Source organism: Oratosquilla oratoria, chromosome 18 (assembly GCF_046742065.1).
Source record: "Oratosquilla oratoria isolate Oo_2021 chromosome 18, ASM4674206v1, whole genome shotgun sequence".
NCBI lineage: Eukaryota > Metazoa > Arthropoda > Malacostraca > Stomatopoda > Squillidae > Oratosquilla > Oratosquilla oratoria.
The window spans coordinates 28,845,441-28,865,733 of NC_134794.1; the positions used below are offsets into that span (position 1 = coordinate 28,845,441).

The window sequence follows — 20,293 nt, forward strand, 5'->3', positions numbered from 1 at the left end:
CGCTCTCCCTTAATGCTCACTTCCAGTCTGCTGCCACTTTCACCCCTTGTACATCTCATCACCTTACTTTTACCCACATTTATCTTCAACTTCCTTCTTTCACACACTCTCCCAAACTGTCACTAACTTCCTCAATCCCTTCTCTGATCCTGCTACAAGCACAGTGTCATCAGCAAACAACAGCTGGCTCACCTCCCACTCTTCTCCATTTTCTTTAACCATCTCCAATCCCTGACCCACCACCCTTGTATTTACCTCTCGCACCACCCCATCCATGTATAAGTTGAACAGCCAGGGCAACATAACACATCCCTGACGAAGTCCCACCTTTACCTCGAACCCCTCACTCTCTCCATTTCTAATCCTGACACATGCTCTACTACTCTCATAAAAACTCTTGACTGCTTCTAGAAGCTTTCCTCCTATTCCATATATCTGTAAAACCTCCTACAGTGCCTTCCTGTCTACCCTGTCATAAGCCTTTTCCATATCCATAAAAGCCAAAAAACATCCTTACCTTTTCCTATAGCTTTCTCACATATCTGTCTTACCACAAAAATCTGATCTACGCAACCTCTACCTGTCCTAAATCCACACTGTTCCTCGCCGATTACTCCCTCTGTTCCTCTCCTAATCCTCTCAATCAAGATCCTCCCATAAGCCTTCCCAACTACACTTAACAAGCTAATCTCTCTGAAACTACTACACTCACACTTGTCCCCTTTTCCCTTGTAAAGTGGAACTATACAGGCACTCCTCCAGTCCTCCGGCACTCTACCCTCTCTCCAGCAAACATTAAACAACCTCACCAGCCATTCCACCATAACTGTACCTCCTTTTTTTTAGACATTCTGCATGGCATCCATCCAGACCAGGTGCCTTACCTGCTCTCATCATCTTAACAACTGCCTTCACCTCATCCTTCCTTATTTCTCCTTCATTTTCCTCACTCATCATGGTCATTTTCTCAGCACTTCCCACTGCAGCTATCTTTCCCTCCCTATCCTCCTTCACATTTAGCAACTCCCTAAAATACTCTGCCCAGCTTCCCCTTACTGCCTTCTCTTCCATTATCATCTCTCCATCTGCACCTTTTACCTTTTCTTCTCTACTTGATTCACCTCCTCTTCCTCTTTTAATTTCTTTCCAAAACATCTTTTTCTTACTTTCAAAATTTTATGTCATACTCTTACCCCACTTCACATCTGCTCTCCTTTTTGCCTCCTTTATCATGTGCTTTACTTCTCTTTTCTTTTCTTTATACCTCTCATATGACTCCCTCGTCCTATTTTGTAACCAATCTGTGAAAGCTTGCTTCTTCTCTTCCACAACCTTCTTTGTTTCTTCATCCCACCATTCACTACCCTTCCTTCTATTTCCTCCCGTCCTTCTTGTTCCACACACCATCTTTGCACACTTTGTAGATATCAGAAATAATTGTTGCAATCAGCAAGATGCAGACCTGTATTACTTTGCTGTTAGTGATACATCTGCCATGCACTTTCCATATTAATTTCCACTCAGGGACCACTTAATGTAAAGGAAAGATTTTGTGGACTCTCAGTCAGTTTATACTGAGGCTCCAGTTAATGTATATGATCACTTAATGTAATACAGAAATCTTGTTGACTTATTCAAGAAAGTAAAATAGGCAAACTTGGAGTTGTATGATAAACATGTGCCAAAGTCATATTTCATTGCTTAATAGGTTGTGTGGTTTTTATAGCTTGAAATTATTATATAGCTTAAAGGAGGATCTGTGTGACAGTGGTGAGCTTATGTTCATGCATGGCTACTACTGAATTGTCACTTCAATAACACAATGAAGAATGCCTGATGTATGCTTTGTAATGCTTATGGTTTGCCTTCTGTATACATTGACAACACCTTACACATTAAGTAGATTCTGAAATCTGATTGAAGATCAGTAGAACTTTTTGTGTACTTTGTCTCTTGGCCAAACAGACTGAGTCCAGCTGGTGCAGGAGAGGCACATGTGATTTTTTTTTTTTTTTTTTTTTTTTTTTTTTTTATGATAACTCAATCTTCCCAGGAGGTGAATTAAGAAGGTGAAAAATGTACATCACATGCTATTGGAGTAGTAGAGTTCATACTTCTGATGTCGTCAGTTACCAATGTTTTGAGGGTAAACCATTTAGCTGTACAAACTTGGAATTCCTTTATCTTGTTGTCAGAGTACAAATGCATTGGCTGGCAACATTTTTTTTCCAGACCCTAAACTCCTATAACTCATTAAAAAAAATGCCATGCTTCTGTGTCTATAAGAATTAGATATTCTACATTTAATTATATGTAATTTAACAAGTCATCTTGCTTTTTACACAAGTAAAATGTGAAATGCCCTTGTGACAACAAAAGCATTTCCTGTACATGGATAGCAGCAGTCTGCAGCATTGCATTTTTCTTGTCTATAAGGAGCAGAGTATGAAACACAGCATCCTAGATGGGGAAAATCATACCAGAAGCACAGAAAGTGTCACCGAAGGCAACGCTACCGTGCAGAATGGGGTGTTTTCCCAAGTCCAGCTTCCCTTGTTCATGGTGCGTTGTAAATTCACACAGATATGGTAATGCCAGTCAGCCTTCTCTTATATGGAAATTGATATGCAGAAGATGTTGCTGCTTATAGTATTAGATTCTTCTGCAGTTTAGTGTCCAATAGGCCATTATCATAGAATATATTTACATTATAATTGGAGAATAAGGTGATACAGCCCAAATTAGAGTTATACGCGAATTTTAAACTAATTATGATAATTGAAGAGTAAAAGACAGGACTCCATGATTATCGTTCCTTTCCTGTATATAACAATTAGGCAAATAGAGTTAGGTAAATACATCACTGGATTCCTCAAAACATACAACTGTTCATAATTGTTCTGTGGTTTAAAAATTTGTAGACAGTGGTATCTGGAACTCTTTCAATGGATGAATTGATGTTCCAAAACTGATATGTTTCCTTAATTGATAAAGAGCAATCCTAGTTGCTATACCTGTGCAATGAGCAGTTGGTCCAGCTGTGTTGTAAAACAAGCAGAGAAATAAAACATGAACTTAATATCTGGCACCATGACAGATATTACCAGTGGATAGAGATTGTGTTTAGAAAAAGAATAAAGAACTGGACATCATAATTCAGAACATCAGAATATGGAAAATTATTTTCCAGTGAAGCAGGTTTTCACACATGAAAAAGAATCTGCTTCACCAGCAAAAAGTTATAATGGATTATGAGATGATCATTAAATATACATCCTGCATCTTTTTATATATTTAAGAATACCAAAACATAATTTTAAATACATATCAGCATAGCTGAATAAGTAGAAAATTATAAAATTTGTTATTGGAGAACAAAAAGTTCTAAAATTATAATTTTTTGAAAAGCATGTCCCACTGTGTGATGAAACCAGTTGAATTCAGTGTTATTTAACTTTGGTTGATTATTGTGTTCTAACTTATATGTTGGAGGACATTTATGATATTAATATCACTTCATATTCACTTTATTTTATTTTCTTGTATTGTATTTTACTTTATTTCATTTTATTTCATTTGCCCATAAATTCTAATACAGTAATACAGTTATGCATAAGCAAGTTAGGAAACTGGAAATGTCATACAGTCAAGTAATTTTGTTGGTTGACTCTTGGTCATGACAGTAAATTGATTCTGTTATGACATTATATTCTGTACATAATTAATAATTCTATCAAAGAAGGACCTAACCCTCTGCAGTGATAACTCTATAGATTCATTTTCATAATTTACAGAAACCTGACTGACAGTATCAGTAAAGATCAGACATCTTGCCCTTTGCTGAAACACTGAAGTATCTAGTGCATGTTATGCATGTGCTTGCAAACATTTCCTAATAGTTGGATGGGTGGGTTTGTGATCTTGTGTGAAGACAACAGAAAATGGACTCATTGTGTTATACAGGTAGTGGAACAGGTGAAGCTAGGTTTGTAGGCATATTTCAAGTCATGTGAAGATGGGATTGTTAATGTAGTACAGAGAAAAGTAATTTTCTGGTGAAGCAAATGAAGAAGCAATTTTCATGTTGAGACAAGGGACCAGGAAGTTACGAATTATTGGTGTGACAAGCAGAATGAGGTGTAGTGTTTTATGTTTAGGCAGGTAAGGAGGTCAGTGTCATTAAATTTTTTAGTTAGTTAAAGAAGTGAGTGTTTTTGCATGTTGAAGTAAGTTTGAATAAGTATGGTAGTGCATGATGAGGCATCTAAAGAAGTTTGTGTTGTTTTCTTATACATAAATGAAGAGGATTATTATAAGGCAAATAATGATGGATATTTTATTCTATGTTTGAAAAAATGTACTAAGGTGAGACAAGTGTAGGGTTGCCAGATTAGAAAGTTAGAAATAAGGGACATTCTTGAATATATATATATATACAGGTAGTTCTCGATATATGCAACTTCGATATATGCGAATTCGCGTATATGCGATTCAAGAATTTGCACCACTTTTCGATATGTGCGGGGATATATTCGAAGATATGCGATTTGACCTAAAAAAAAAAAAAAAAAAAATAGTCGCGGCCGATTATTTTTTTCAAAATACCTATTATATATTTGAAGTTGGTGCGCATAAAGCCGTGTGGTAACACTGGCTGCATCAGCTAGGTAGAGCTGGCATCACTGCGGCGTTATCACAACAACAACACCGGCAGCTGTACAGACGGCATCGTCTTAGGCATCCTTCCTGTTTCATAGGCCAAACCATTGTCTTTCTGCAGGTAATTAAGCTTTTTTGATACACAAATTAATTATTTTTTTCACAAACAAATTAATTTTTGATACTTATTACTGCCCCAAATAATTTCGTCAATTTTCACTCTCTGCAAGAATTATCGTTTATTCTCCGCACTGGATAAACTCTTAAGCAGTAAGCCTGCCTGTGTATCTCCAGAGCACATCAACAGTCAGTTTAAGCGTAGCAAGCAGTCTGAAATGTGAATTGTAAACAGACTGATTTTTCAAACAGCTGAAGAAAATACGCTTGGCGAAATAAGTGATGTTTATGGTAGCGTCTTTTCCCGAGGTTAATACTTACATGTGCTAAAATGTATGTAAACATATATGAGATGCAGTATGTAAGCCCTTTGCCAAAATAAAATATGTAAAAAAAATAAAAAAATAAAAAAATAAAAAATAAAAAATAAATCAATCCGAGTTGAGAACGTATCCCCCTTTTTCCCATAGGTTCAATAGTTCGATATATGCGAATTCGTTATATGCGGAGGGTCTGCGGAACGGAACCCCCGCATATAACGAGAACTACCTGTATATATATATATATATATATATATATATATATACATATACATATATACATACATACATACATACATACATAGAAATAGTGAAACAGTGAATGCCAGAACTATACACCAGTTCAAAAATGGATTGGATGTGGAGAGATACGAAAACGGGTCAGAACGAGCATAGCTCTCGTCCCATAAAATACAACTAGGTAAATACATACATACATACATACATACAGTAGTTAACAAAAGAAGTGCCTGACCCCTCTGCCCACACAAAAGAATTATAAATAATTAATTAAAATAAAGATAATTAAATCATAACATTTAGTACATTTAAGACTTGGTGGGGAGGCCTTTTCTCTTCTTTACCATCTGGAAACATCTTGGCAGAATAGGCCAAGGTTTTCAAGGTACTTAGGGTTCAGATTGTCTCAGGATTCTTAGATGGCTGCTGGCATCTTGGATATAGAGATGACATCCTTCTTCTGATACATCTTGACAAAGTGCCAGAGATTTTCTATTGGGTTTAAATCAGGACTGTTGCATGGAAGGTCCTTTATAAAAAAGGTACCTGGCAGTTAATAAACCAGTGACACAGATTTTGTGGTGAGAGGAGAGGTACCATCCTCCTGGACCACCTTGGCCCCTGTGCAATTGAAAGCCTTTGGTAGGTGGTCACACAGTAGTTCCAGATAACTGTTCTGATTAACCTTCTTGACAGGCACTTCTTTTGTAGGGATATTCTGGGGAACTCTGGTCTTCTTTAGTGACAATTTAGGGACCCGCAGCTGTTACTATCCTGATAATTAAATTATTTCTTGGTGTTTAATAATGGGTAGTGTGCAAGTGAATATTGGATACTGGAGTAAAAAAAAAATTGATTTGATTTGATATATATATATATATATATATATATATATATATATATATATATATATATTTTTTACATTTTGTTGACTGAGGATATATATATGTATATATATATATATATATATATATATATATACAGTCGTACCTCGGTACTCGACCATAATCCGTTCTGAGGTGGTGGTCGAGCACCGATTTGTTCGAACACCGAAACCAATTTTCCCCTTATCACTGTCTTTCTTTGGACCCATTATTAAGGGCTAGAGCAACACGAAAAAGTTTAAATCTGGGAAGAAATACTCGAACAAACTGCGTACGTCTTACTCCGCTGGCGGTCTGAGTCGAACTGACGCTTACCCGCTGTTCGAGCTAGTCGAGTACCGAAAATCTGTTCGAGGTCCGATGCATTTTCTACTCGAATTTTTTGGTCGAGCACCGATTTGGTCGAGTATAGAGGCGGTCGAGTACCGAGGTACGACTGTATATATATATATTTTTTTTTTTTTTTTTTTTTACATTTTGTCGACTGAGGAAATATCGAACTGCTACTGCTCAGGATTTTTAGTTAATTATTGATTTTAGTTTGATATTTGTTAGTTTATTATATAACTTCATGGAAATCACTAGTTTATCTCAGCTGCTAAGAATTCTCATATATATATTTTATTTTAACATTAAGAACATGATGGAAATTTACTAATCGGAAGAAAAATTCACACATTGTGCTACTAGTTAATTTTTTGTTTCGAGGGAAATCACTGTTAAATGGGGATTTATTTTTTTCAGTAGTTACCATAGTGTATTATCAGTATAACAATAAAGAAAATAACTTTTGAAATATTCACAACTGTTTTTTCATATTATTTATTTAATGTATGTGTTTATTTTGTTTATTTGTTTATTTATTTCAGTTTTTGTATTATATATATATATATATATATATATATATATATATATATATATATATTCTTCTTCTTCTTTTTTACTGTAAGTACATCTATGTCAATACAGTATTTGTACAATGTGGACTTTTTTCCAATCTAGGGATTTTTCAGCTCAAGCATAGGGATTATGTATCTGGCTTTGTGGGACCCCTACCTTTACCCATGCTCTCGGGGTGCCGAGTGCTCAGTTTCGTTCTGAAAGTGTTAGTGAAAGTAGCTATGATTTCTTGTGTTATTTTCTTTTCTTGGCTTTTCAGTTATTGTCTTGGAATTTGAACGGCCTTCTAGAATGAATTATATTTTAATTGCAAGGCAGCACTTAATATATGTATGAACTGATACAAGCCTACACACCCAGATCAATTCATTATATAAAAGTAGAGACGTAAGTTAAAACTATAAAGCAAGCATTTGAGTGGGTTATGAGGAAAACTAAATTAAAATTGTTTAATACAAGTGAGAACAAATAAATATAAGCAGTTGTTTGATAGACAGCTAGAGACAATATAAAAATATATAAATAAGTGTGAAAGCATTTGAAGAGCAAAATGGTAACTGTGTCAATGTCCTCAGCCAAACATAGCAACTGAACAAGTTGCAAACATGTCATTTTTGTATAAACTTTCAGCAACATTAGTCTCGTCATTAAAATTAGGTCAATTTTGTCAAGAGAATCTGCAAAAAGAAAACATAATTACTCATAAAGTTACAACTAAGAATTGTAGTAATATATATATATATATATATATATATATATATATATATATATATATATATATATATATATATATATGCTAATAAGAACATGAGTACATGTGTTCACTTATGCAAAGTAGGCCACTTGGAAAAAGAAACTAATGAAGCAGAGCACTTTCATATATTACATCATTACATCTTCAGTGCACTTTTTGCACTGAAGATATAATACACAAAAGCGCTCTGCTTTGTTAGTTTCTTTTTCCAAGTGGTCTACTTTGCATATATATTATATATATATATATATATGTGTGTGTGTGTGTGTATATATATATATATATATATATATATATATATATATATAATGTATATATATATAAAAATATATATATATATATATATATATATATATATATATATATATATAATGTATATATATATACACATATATATACTCAAAATTTGAAGAGGAATTAAATACAGGACACTTTGGGTGCCCCTAAAATGTCAGTACAGGACGAGACGAAACCATCAAGTATGGGACATGTCCCATAAATAAGGGACATCTGGCAACCCTAGACAAGGAGAAAGTCAAGGTATCCTTATCTACTTTCTCTGACAAGTAGATAAGGAAGCAAATATGATGAAGAACTTTAAAGATTGATCATACCAGCATACTGAAATGTGCATGAAGACAGCATTGAAAAATTCTTTCCAAAATTATTTTATCACATAGTACTAAATTTGTGCACTGCATCAAATATAAAATAGTAGTAATACAGTCTTTCTCAACTAAGTACACCCAATCCAACAGATTATGAGGAAGAGTCTGAAGAAGGTGAACCATCACCCACATCTGGAGGAAGGATGCATTTGGGAGGACACATTGATGATGCTGCTCTTCGAGAGAGAATTGCCAATATGGGTAAAGGTGGGTATTTTGTATTATAGTAGCCCCAATTCATCTATATTATTGCTTTCTGCAATTTCAGTTACCCATGGTATGTGAATATTAGACAGAAAGTCAGATAAATGTAATATATAGATTTTAAATTGGGCAGTATTTTCTTACAGTACTTACAGTTTCCAGGTAACTGGCCACGTCTCTTAACTCTGCCTTAATTATTTGATTGTTTTAGTCATGTGGCTGATGTATCCAGGATTAGGGGGATGGTCAGGCACTGTTTTTAGCCACTTGTTCAGCTGTTTTTGAAGTTGTCTGGTGTGATGCCAGTCAGGCCTCTTATCTCTAATGGGGTAGAATTAAGGAGGGATGTCCCTATATATGTGAAACTGTGGTGGCCTATGGTCTTAGCTCACTAGGACAGGCCTTCTGCTCTTCAGATGTGGCATAGTCAGTCCTGTTACAGGTAATTGTTGACTTGTAATTAGATATTTGATATCATCCATTCCAGTGTTTTCCATATACATATAATGGTGTCTCTGGAGGGAGTCAAGCCTTCCTTCATTCTCTCCCAGTAATTGAGCCCTTGCATACCTTCTGTTCTGCTTACGAAGGTCCTTTGTACTGTCTCCAGCTTGGTTATTTCCCTGTCTTTGTGTGGGGACCAGAGTTTGCAGCGGTATTCCAGTCTTAGTAGGACTAGGGTCTTCCACAGGGTCAGCATGCATTCTCTATTCCTCATGTAAAAAGTTCTTAGTGTCCACTCCAATAGCTTGTAGGCACTTTCAATCACTATCTCAATGTGCCTCATGAAAGTTAGGTCATGGCTCATGTGCACCCCTAGGTCTTCAATAAGCATTCAGTAACACTTGTAGGTGGTGTATGCTTTTAGGATTTGGAGTGGGCTGTATCTCAGGAGCACAAACTTGTCCTCATTCAGGGCCATGTTGTTGGTTTCAGCCCATCTTGCATCTTGCCATTCTGTTCATGTCTGCTTGTAGTAGGGCCACGTCTGCAGCAAACTTGATGTCCCTGGAGATCCTGGTGTCATCAGTGAAGGATGATGTATGCAAATGCTGTAGATCCTTGTCAATGTCTGCAGTCATCGTTAGGAATAGCAGTGGGCCCAGGACTGAGCCCTGAGGGCCTCCACTGATAACTTTTCTTGGCTCAGACAAGGTTCCCTGAACTGTCATTTGTTGTGTCCGGTTTGTGAGGAAACTGCAGCCACTCACCCAGTTTCCCACAGATACCCAGTGTCCTCAGCTTATGAAGGAGGATGCTCTACCTTTTTCAAAGGCTTTTGCAAAATCCAGGTAGATCACATCTACATTTTAACCTTCCTGGATAATTTCCATAATTTTCTCATAATCAAACAATAATTGTGATAGACATGATCGACCCTGTCTGAAGCCATATTGGTTCTCGTTAAAGGTGTATGTGATTTCTAAGTAGTCATTTATCTGAGCTCAAATTACTCTATGATTCTTATCAGGTGGGGAGTTAGGGCCACTGGTCTGTAATCCCTTTTGTGGATGGGTGTTATTCCTATTTTGAGTACTTTTGGGACCCTGCCAGTATTTAGGGACCTGGTCCACAGTAGTTTGTAGTGGTTTTGCCAGTTCATTTTTATATGTTTTCAGAAGTCTGGTGTGAAAACCATCCCTTGAAGCAGAGTTTAGTTTGATCTTGTTTATTACTGAGACTCTGTCTTCAACCAATACCTCAACGTCTGTCAGGCTGCCCGGTGCTCCAGTCAACTCCTCAAAAAAGGTTGTAGGGACAGAGACTGCTTTTTGTCTGTCTGGCAGGCTAGAAACACTCTTGTTCTGGTGGCATAGGGCTGAGGCTATTTCCCTCAGTTCACTTATCAGGTCCCCATTTGCCATCAGTAGGGGGCCTGTTGATGCTTTGCAATTAGTCTTATTCTTGGTGTAGGAAAAGAAAAAATTTGGGTTTACCTTTATGTTGGCCACTGCTTTCTCTTCCTCAGTCCTCCTTTGTTTCTCATAGGATTAAAACTGCTCTTGCTCTATGGGTTTTATGGCCTTTTGCATCCTGGCATTCAAGGCCTGGTCTGATTGCCGCTTTAGTTTCTCCCACAAGTAACATCTTGTTGTGAGAATCCTCCTGTCTCTGGGAATAAGTTTCCTTGCTCCCCATTTTCTTTTTTATGAGACATACATTCGCATATCCCCTGTACCATTGATAGAAGTGTGTGTAGTGTTTCTTCCTTGTCTTTTCATCTGAGATGTGTTGTCCAGTCCATCTACCCAGTTCTTTCAGCATCTCCCAATGTCCTTGCAGTAGGAGTGAAGGTGATTCAATGACAGGTGAGTATCATTTCCCCTTTGAGCCATATTCTTGTAGTTCGAGGAATTTTCCTTGGCATTTTCTATCCTCAGTATAGTCTTTATGATTTTGTGGTCAGAAAGTGCTGTGTCTGAGGAGTTGTAGGAGTGCAGGATGTTGTGATTATTGCTCATCATGAAATCCAGTACATTATCCCCTCTTGTTGGCATTGTGATGAGCTGTGTTAGGTAGTGGTGATCAATTATATTGAGCAAGTCTTTGGCCAATCCTTTCCTCAGGTGGACCTCCACAAGTGCACAGTGGGGGCAAGGAGATAGGGAAGTTGAAATCCCACACCAGTAGTACATTTGTTGCAGGTCTAGGGAGGGCATTTAAGATTATTCTTGTCTTTTCTGTTACCTCACAAAAATTTTCAGTGTTAGAGTTTGGGGGCCGGTATATATTTATTATAACTAGGTTTAAGTTTCTAATATGTAGGCCAATCATCTCAATTGCCCCATTTGATAGAGACTCATTTCCTTGTATGCTGTCAAACAATTTCTGACATATACCACTGCACCTCCATTGCTCCTCTCTTTTCTATCAGTGCAGAAGATGGTGTAGCCTAGCATGTTCACTTCTGCATCCAAGATTTCACCATTTAGTTGGGTTTCTGTGATTGCAAGGAAGGAGAGGTTTTTCTTGTTTGCAATCTCTTGAAACATCAAGATCTTATTTTGATTACATTTTGGATTGAGACCCCAAAGGTTTAGCTCATAGCATTTTAGTAGTGGTGACACCCTTTCACCCTCTGTTGTGTCTCTATTCAGTCTATTTGGTCAATAAGGTCCTCTACCAGTCGGTTCATTTTGCTCATGTACCTCTCTGAGAAAGGTTGTTCATTCAGCACTCTTGTTTGTTGGGGGATATTTTTGTGACCTTCCTGGTGGTCCAAGCATTTTGGGAGTTTTGGACCCTCTTGGTGGTTAGGCCTTCATTATTTGTGTTTGATGCAACCACCGCAGATTTTGATGGATCCTTATCAATAAGGGTATGGTTTGATCTCCGTTTTTTTCTTTGGTTTCCAGAACTTGTACAGGCTTTTTGATGCCTGTGAGGTGCCAGTGTTTGCATTCTCTAATTTTGCTGCACTCCCTTGTTCATAAGGAGTTTATGCAGATCCAGGAGTGAAAGTCTTTTCACTGGTGGCCAAGCCTGCAGCCTGACCACTTATCTAGTCCATGTTTCATGAAATTTGCACATAGCTTGGGTTGCTGATAACTACATTCATGGCCTTTAATCCCTGTGTGGCACTTGCCTTTTGGTAAAATGTGCAAATTTGTGTATCCCTGCTAACATTAGCACTTGCAACTTGTTCAGGTTGTGGATTTGTCTGCGAAGCATTGTTTGTTTAATTTGTGTTAGCAATTTTCTGTGTATCTATGTTAATGTTAGCACTTGTAACCTGCTTAGACTGCAAATTTGCCTCTGGAGCACAGTTCATGCTAGCACTTGTGTTTTGCATAGAATGAGAATTTGTGTTCCATTTCACTTTGTTTTTCGACCCGTTTCCCATGGTCTGACTGCCAATTTAAGGCTTCCTGAGCTGCCTGGATGTTAGAGTTTGTCTTTGCCGTTGTGTGCCAATTTATTGCATCCTAGGCTTCCTCAGCTTTTTGGTCCCTCTTATCTTCACATTATTTTGATGTGTAACACTTCTCAAAGATGTATCTTCTAAATGTTTTGAGTAGGCACTTCAGTTGTGACAGTGGGAGTTGTGTGCAAAAGAAGTGAATCCAGTCATTGCATTCATTGCAACAAATGGTGTGGTCCATACCATTGTCCATTTCGCCCACTCCACAAATGTTTCTTTGTTTGGAGAGAAATAGCACCATTGGCCATTATGATCACCTTTGTTTTGTTTTTTTTATTGAAAAATCCTTATTGCACTTTAATACAATCTCTGCCTAATTTAATTTATTTTTGAGAGTGTTTTGTTTTTACTATTCTTGCATAACAAGTTAGTTGCAGTGGGCCCCCAGTTACCCATGGGCCCTAGGCCAGTGGCCTATTATGCCTGTTGGTAAATCCAGCCCTGAGAGAGGAGATTTTATGTTGGCTGAATAGGGTGAGAGTAGGACAGTATAGAATGAGGTGCTTTGTATTTACAGATGTTATGAAAATAACCAGAAGCAATTCAATAGAATTATGTGGAAATAAGTTTCCTACCAAAGATTCAGTTAAACACCTAAACAGTGTATCAATTCATTAACCATACTTTAGATATTTATTTATACATATTCATTTATTTACCTTTTTATTTATTTATTTATTTATACTTTTGTATTTGTCCTCATTTAAGACCAAAAAGTTTCCTGTTAATTCTTCCATTGTAATTCAGTATATAAATAGAATATTTATTTTCTTCAGCTTCCAGAAAGAAGTTTGCCCACATAGCCAAAGTTTTTTCAAGACGCAAACGTGGTGCTCGTAACCTTCTCCCAGGTGTAGTAGGAGGACCCGGTGGAGGCAGAGACCAACTTCTTATTTCTTCAGATCCCCTAATTGATGATGAAGAGGAAGACCAGACTCAAAAGGTAAGGGGTCACCATACATGCCTGTTTTACCTGGTAAAACAAGTGGTACTCTGGGCATTTCTTTTGGGGGACCCTGTGCACTATTTATCATATTATTATCATGTATTATGCCTTATATACTCTTATTGGTGCTTCTGATTGATACATATGCATTTATTTGATAAAAAAAAAAATCAACTTATAAATATGTAGTAAGCATAATGTGATTGATTGCCTACTTTGCAGCTATGCGAAAACCCTCGTCAATGGGGTAGATAAGGTGTTTCTTGGGGAGGACCCGATGTACCTATTTATCATGTTAACATCAAATTTATTATATGTCATAAATTTTTATTGTTGTTTCTGATTGTTGTAATAAAAAATTCAACTTATGAATATGTAGTTAACAAATTTGTAAGCGGTTGCAGACTTGGCAGTTATGCGAAGACCCATTTTATCTAGGGAGGACCCAGTGTACCTGTTTATAATTTTATTATTAGATATATTATTGTTTATATACTTATATTCTTGTTTTTTGATTGCTAGATATGTATCAACTTTATAAAAAATCAACTTGTTTAAAGTGAACAAAAGTGTAATTGATATCCTATTTCTCAGCCATGCAAAGGCCCAGTGTACATAGTGGGGGCACAATGTACCTGTTTATCATATTATTATTAAATAAGGCTTATATACCTTTATTGTTGTTTCTTATTGATCAGTATGTATTGACTTTTGACATTTTAAACTTATAAATTTGTACATACATCCATGCATATACATACATATACCAAGGGCTTTTTCCCCCTTACAAGGGAAGTAGCCAAAAAACAAAGGCATAGAAACCACTCCTACCCATCCCTGAATCTCGCCCACTACCCAGTAGTGAAAAAAATTGTGATCAATTTCCTACTAATCCCTATGTACTTAGTACATTTTTTTATATATATATATATATATATATATATATATACATATATATATAAATGTAAAATAAACAATGCATGCATTTAGTACATTTTTGATATAAATTTAAGATAAACAATACATGCATATCAAGTACAAAATTACAATATATATTTTTTGCAGTTTTGTGTTGCAAGCTTATGGTCATGCATGAGCCCAAACATCCTAGGTTGGAGGCCCATGGCCAGGACATCTGTGGCTCAAATGTCCTAGAATCAGGATGTTTCAGCCCCATTCATATTTAACAATCAAAAACAACAATAAAAGTGTATAAACAATAATGTATCTGATAATAACATGATAAATAGGTACATTGGGTCTTCATATAGCTGTGAAGTCTGCAACCAATCACAATTTTGTTTATTGCATATTCATAAATTGAGTTTTATATAAAGTCAATTTATATTTATCAATCAGAAACATATAAACATACATATACCAAAGGCTTTTTCCCCCTTACAAGGGAGGTAGCCAAAAACAAAGGCATCCTGGATGACGGGTTATCCCTGTATCTTATCCGCTGCCTTGGGTCAGAAGCAGTGTCACAAGATGCAGCACATCCACAGCAAGGCCACTTCATTAAATCGGCGACCCCCCCCCCCTCTCCGTCCCCTCATGCAGAAAAGGAGAAGACGGAAAAATCCCTTCGGGCTGCATCAAATTTTTCTCACACATACTACCTCACCCCCCATCCCCCCACCCATTCCACCTCATACATCACAACATTATCCATATACAACCATTTTCCATTCACCCGTCTTCTGTCCTCTCCCGTCCTTCTTTAACAGACATTCCCCTCTTCCCCAAAGCCCCTTTCACCCCATCTGTCCATCTCATCCTAGGTGGCCCCCTTATGTTCACTCCTGCTACATCTGCCTTCCATACCTCTTTTACTAGTCTTTCTTCACACATTCTTCCCATGTGTCCAAACCGTGTGTCAGAAATGACAATAAAAATATATAAGCCATAATAAATTAAATACTAACATGATAAATAGTATATCAGGTCACCCAAGAAATACCCAAGAAATACCCAATCAACTCTCCCCCCCCCAAAAATGAACTGTGAAGTTAGGAAATCAAACACAAGTTTAGTATATATATGTATAAGTTGAATTTTTTATAAAGTAAATACATTCAGAAGCAACAGGCATAATACATGCATAATAACATGATAATAACAATAGGCATAATACATGATAATAACATGATAAATAGCTACATATGGTCCCCTAAATGAAAAACCCAAAGTACCACTTGTTTTACCAGATACTGGGCAATTACGGTGAACAAATGAGAATGAGAAAGGGATGAGGATGTTTCTCTCCATTGCCAAGCCACTTTACTTTATGAGTGATAATCCATTTGTTAAAACAAAAATACTGAATAACTTCCAACTATGTATATCATTCATATAGATTCAGAATTGAATAATATTTAAAACTCTTGTGGTCTCACCAGATTTTCTTTATGACACTTTATGTGGAACAGTACTGAATTGTTTGAAGACAGTTTAGAGCAGATTCTGCCATACATACAGTTTGTTTCATTTGTGAATTTTTTAGTTAAAAGGAATTGGGATCAAACTATACACAAGTAAACCAGCTTTGGCTGTTCAGCCCTGTTGTGGTGCTGTATCTTGCTGTATTGGATTAGACCAAATCATTGGGTGGAGGGACACCTTCATCTACAAGGAGCTGAGATAAAAAGGATAACAAATGAATTTGGGATAGGTTAAGGGTGGGTACATAGCTTGACTGGGCATCCCTTCCTAATAAGCAGAGCTAGGTACTAGTCCATTAATCATGAATTAATGAACCTAAAAATTCCATTAACAGATTAACTTTTAGGTTAACTTTGAAAATCAGCAATGGACTAATTAACTTTAGTTAATAGTCCATTAACTTCATACATAAACTTTCCCTTATTTTCAGATTTTTAGTACAGATTCTTATGAGAATATGACAATATAATTGAATAAGTCATTGTAATGCTCTCCAACAAAATAGATATGTATTAATTTAGAGTAGAATAAAAAAAATCTGTGCTTCAATGGATGTCACAGAAAATTAATAAATTCAAAGAGTATAAAGATATATCTGTCAGAGCACATGACACGTTTCCTTTTTGCTGACTTAACCCCTTCCATACGGTGCCGCACACGTAGGCGTCATGGGGAGCGAGTGTATTCGCGAGGCTGCCATATCGGCGTCTTGATTATATTTATTGTAGTCGCCCCTCCATAATGACATTCTTTCTAATTCTTTTGTAATCGCATTTTCTATGGTTATCAAAATTCACGGGTGAAGAGAGAACGATCGATATAAGCGGTGACTATATTTTATGATGCGAGTATTATTACGACACGTCGTACGGCTGGCATTGGCTGCTGCCACCGAGATCTAAGTCCATGACGCCTACGTGTGCGGCACCGTATGGAAGGGGTTAAGCACACCAACAGTATATACAGTACAGTAGGTCTGACAAATGTTAGCTATGCTAATATGGGACCAGATGGGGCACAGCTACCAAGACGCGAAGGGTCCACACTAAATAGAGCAAAATCCAGAGTCGCCAGAACTTGTGACAATCTGGTTAAATGGGGCCTCAAAACCGACCCATCCTGTGAGTGCGGAGAAAGTGAACAGAACATTGACCATGTCCTAAGCTCCTGCCCGCTTTCAACCAATTTAGACAACATTGACCTGGTCAAAATTAACCAAAGAACACTTGAATGGCTGTCTGTCTGGCGTGATAAGCTATGATGATGATGGGACCAGTGGGAGTTTTGCCTGACTGCATGCTTGTTTTATTGTTGTTTGCATTTGTGCACATATATGCTCCCTTTCCTTGTCCAAAAACTTCAGAACAAAAGAAAATACGAGTTACTCACCGTTTCTAGCCTTGGGGTCTATCATTCTGTAGTGATTTCATTTTTATGTATTGATAATTTTGTTTTTTTGTCCAACTAATACTAAGTTTGTGCACTGCTTTTTTTTTTTTTTTTTTTTTTTTTTTTTTTTTATGACAGAGACCAGTTAATTATCTGATTTATGTTATTACTCAAATGACAGACATTTAAATTCAAAGCAAAGAAATACAATTTGACTGATTTCACCCAGGAAAGGGTTGGGCACTTGTGACTAATAGTGTACACAATAATTCCAACTGATGTTCATTGCAGATCTTTATACACATACAATTCAAACCAAAAAATGAAAGTTTACCATCAATATGGTTTTTATTCATTTATTTCTATACATACATATACCAAGGGATTTTTCCCTCTTTTTTTTTTCCTTACAAGGGAGGTAGCCAAAGTCATAGGCATAAATCCACTTCCACCCATTTCATCCCCACACTTTCCACTCACATTCACCACCCCTCCCTCCCTCCCTCCCTTCTCAGCTCTTCCGGGATGATGGGCCATCCCCACATCTCACCCACTGCTCTGGGTTAGAAGTGATGCAGCAAGACACAGCACATCCACAGCAAAGCCACTTCATCCAGTCAGCAATAACCCCCCCCCCCCAATGCAGAAAAAGAGAAGACTGGGAGAAATCCCTTTGGGCTGCATCAGAATACCACCCACATACACACCTACACCCTGCAACCACTCCCTTCCCTGCTTCACAGCATCATCCACACACAACCACCCCATCCTCTGTCCTCTCCCTTCCCTCCCAATGCCCCCCCATGCTCACCCCCTCTACCTCTGCCCTCCACATGTCCCCCCACCAATCCCTCCCGACTCACTCCTTCCACATGCCCAAACCACCCCAATTCTCCCTCACCAACCCCATCCCCCAACTCCCCCACCATCCCTGCACTCCTCCCCACTCCCTTGCCCCCACTTCATCCACCCCAGCAACCCCCACCACACCTCTCAGTCACCCCATCCCAAACACATCCAAACTCCTCTTTTCCTCCCCCCCCCACATGTTCCATGCTTCTGCCCCACACAGCGCAATCAACAATACCACTCCCTCGCACAATATCCTCCCAGCATCTACTCCCAAATGTCCATCTCTCGCCACACTTTCCAATCCACACACACACACACCCCTCTACCCCCATCCCTGCCACACTCACACCTAAGCATCCAAAACCATCCACCTACTCCAGCCTCTCTCCCCCAACACTCACCCCCAACCCACCGGCACCCTCTCCCCTTGCACATCTCATCACTCCACTGCCACCCATATTCATCTTCAACCCTCTTCCCCCACATATCCTCCCAAACTCCATCACCAACTCCTCCAACCCCTCCTCTGATCCCGCCACAAGCACAGCATCATCAGCAAACAACACCCGGCCTCTCTCTCCATCTTCCCCAACTATCTCCAATCCCCAGCCCACCACCCCCATGTCCACCTCCTACACCACCCCATCCATGTATAAACTGAACAGTCAAGGTGAAGTCCCACCCCCCCACCTCAAACCACTCACTCTCACCACTTCCAGCTCCAACACAGTCTCCACCACTCTTGCAAAAACTCCTGGCTGCTCCCAACAGCCCCCCTCCCATCCCACACATCCACAACACCTCCCACAAGCCTTCCCAACCACACTCAACTAACTGATCCCTCTGAAACTACTACACTCACACCCTTACCCCTCTCTCTTGTAAAGTGGAACCACACAGGCACTCCTCCAGTCCTCCGGCACTCCACCCTCCTTTAGACAAACATCAAACAACCTCACCAGCCAGCCCATCATCACTGCACCTCCCCCTCTTAGACAACACTGCACGACACCCATGTTCATTTTTTGTAGTCCAGTAATATCTCAATTTCAGCCATTTTGGCATGTTACTAAGCCTTGTGAAACATGTTTTATTTACACAATTTAACATGGTTCAGGGCTCAACAGATATTAGTATACTTCAAATAGAATAAATAAAAAGGAAAAGTTACAAACAATCAGCTGTTATATCAGCTTATTAATAAAGTAGTGTTTTTACAAAAAAATGTGCACATGGATTTACCCTTTATCTCCGTACACAGATTCACAACATGTTAACATGACGTATCACAGATAAAAAATCCCATAACTACTGAACATTCCTTGGGTTAGATAACATCCACAATGTCTTAAGAACTTTTGTGCAAGTTTCTTAGACTTTTACTGTGTAAAACTGAAAACATGCCCATTTTAGAATTCATGTGGTCATTGAAAAGTACAAAGAAAAAGCTCATTGTGAGGACCCCTAGCGAATCAAATTAAATCAAGTATTAAAAAGTTTTTATTCTGGTGGTGACTTTTAAGATCCTGACTAGCGTCAAAACTAGGAAAAAGATAAATAAATAAATTGTCTATGCACAGCAGAAAAATAACCTATTTTCAGCCAGATAATCAGGCCTACTTAGAAATTCAAGGAATATCTAGACTCTGGTTATATTTAGTTTGCTAGTGGCAGTTGCAGATCCAGGTAAAATCAGCCTGAAACAGTATTGCCTCCTGTGATTGGTCAAGAGTTAAAACATCATAAGGTACAACAGCTGCCCAGGATGTAACATTTCACCCCATACCATACAACACATAATGGAAGACTGCATTATACACAATCATGCACGCAAACAACACAACATACGCTCTATAAAGGATTTGTGGGAAAACCCAGTTTCGGCTATGGCATTCCTTGGGGAGACGGGACTGCTCGGACAGACAGTCTAGGGAACGACAACAACATTTTATATAAGACAGAGTCTGATCGGACTTTGCTCTCACACAAAACT

At 38.0% G+C, this 20,293-nt stretch overlaps 1 protein-coding gene across 5 annotated transcripts in view; it reads left to right on the top strand.

Annotated features, from left to right (window-relative positions):
* Positions 1–20,293, top strand: part of LOC143035133 (CUE domain-containing protein 1) — a 188,539-nt gene that overhangs the window by 138,389 nt on the left and 29,857 nt on the right. For all 5 annotated transcript variants that reach the window (XM_076201732.1, XM_076201735.1, XM_076201734.1 and 2 more), the window contains 2 exons: positions 8,633–8,749; positions 13,445–13,611. In XM_076201732.1, the coding sequence (XP_076057847.1) occupies positions 8,633–8,749; positions 13,445–13,611 (284 nt within the window). The remainder of the gene's footprint in view (positions 1–8,632; positions 8,750–13,444; positions 13,612–20,293) is intronic.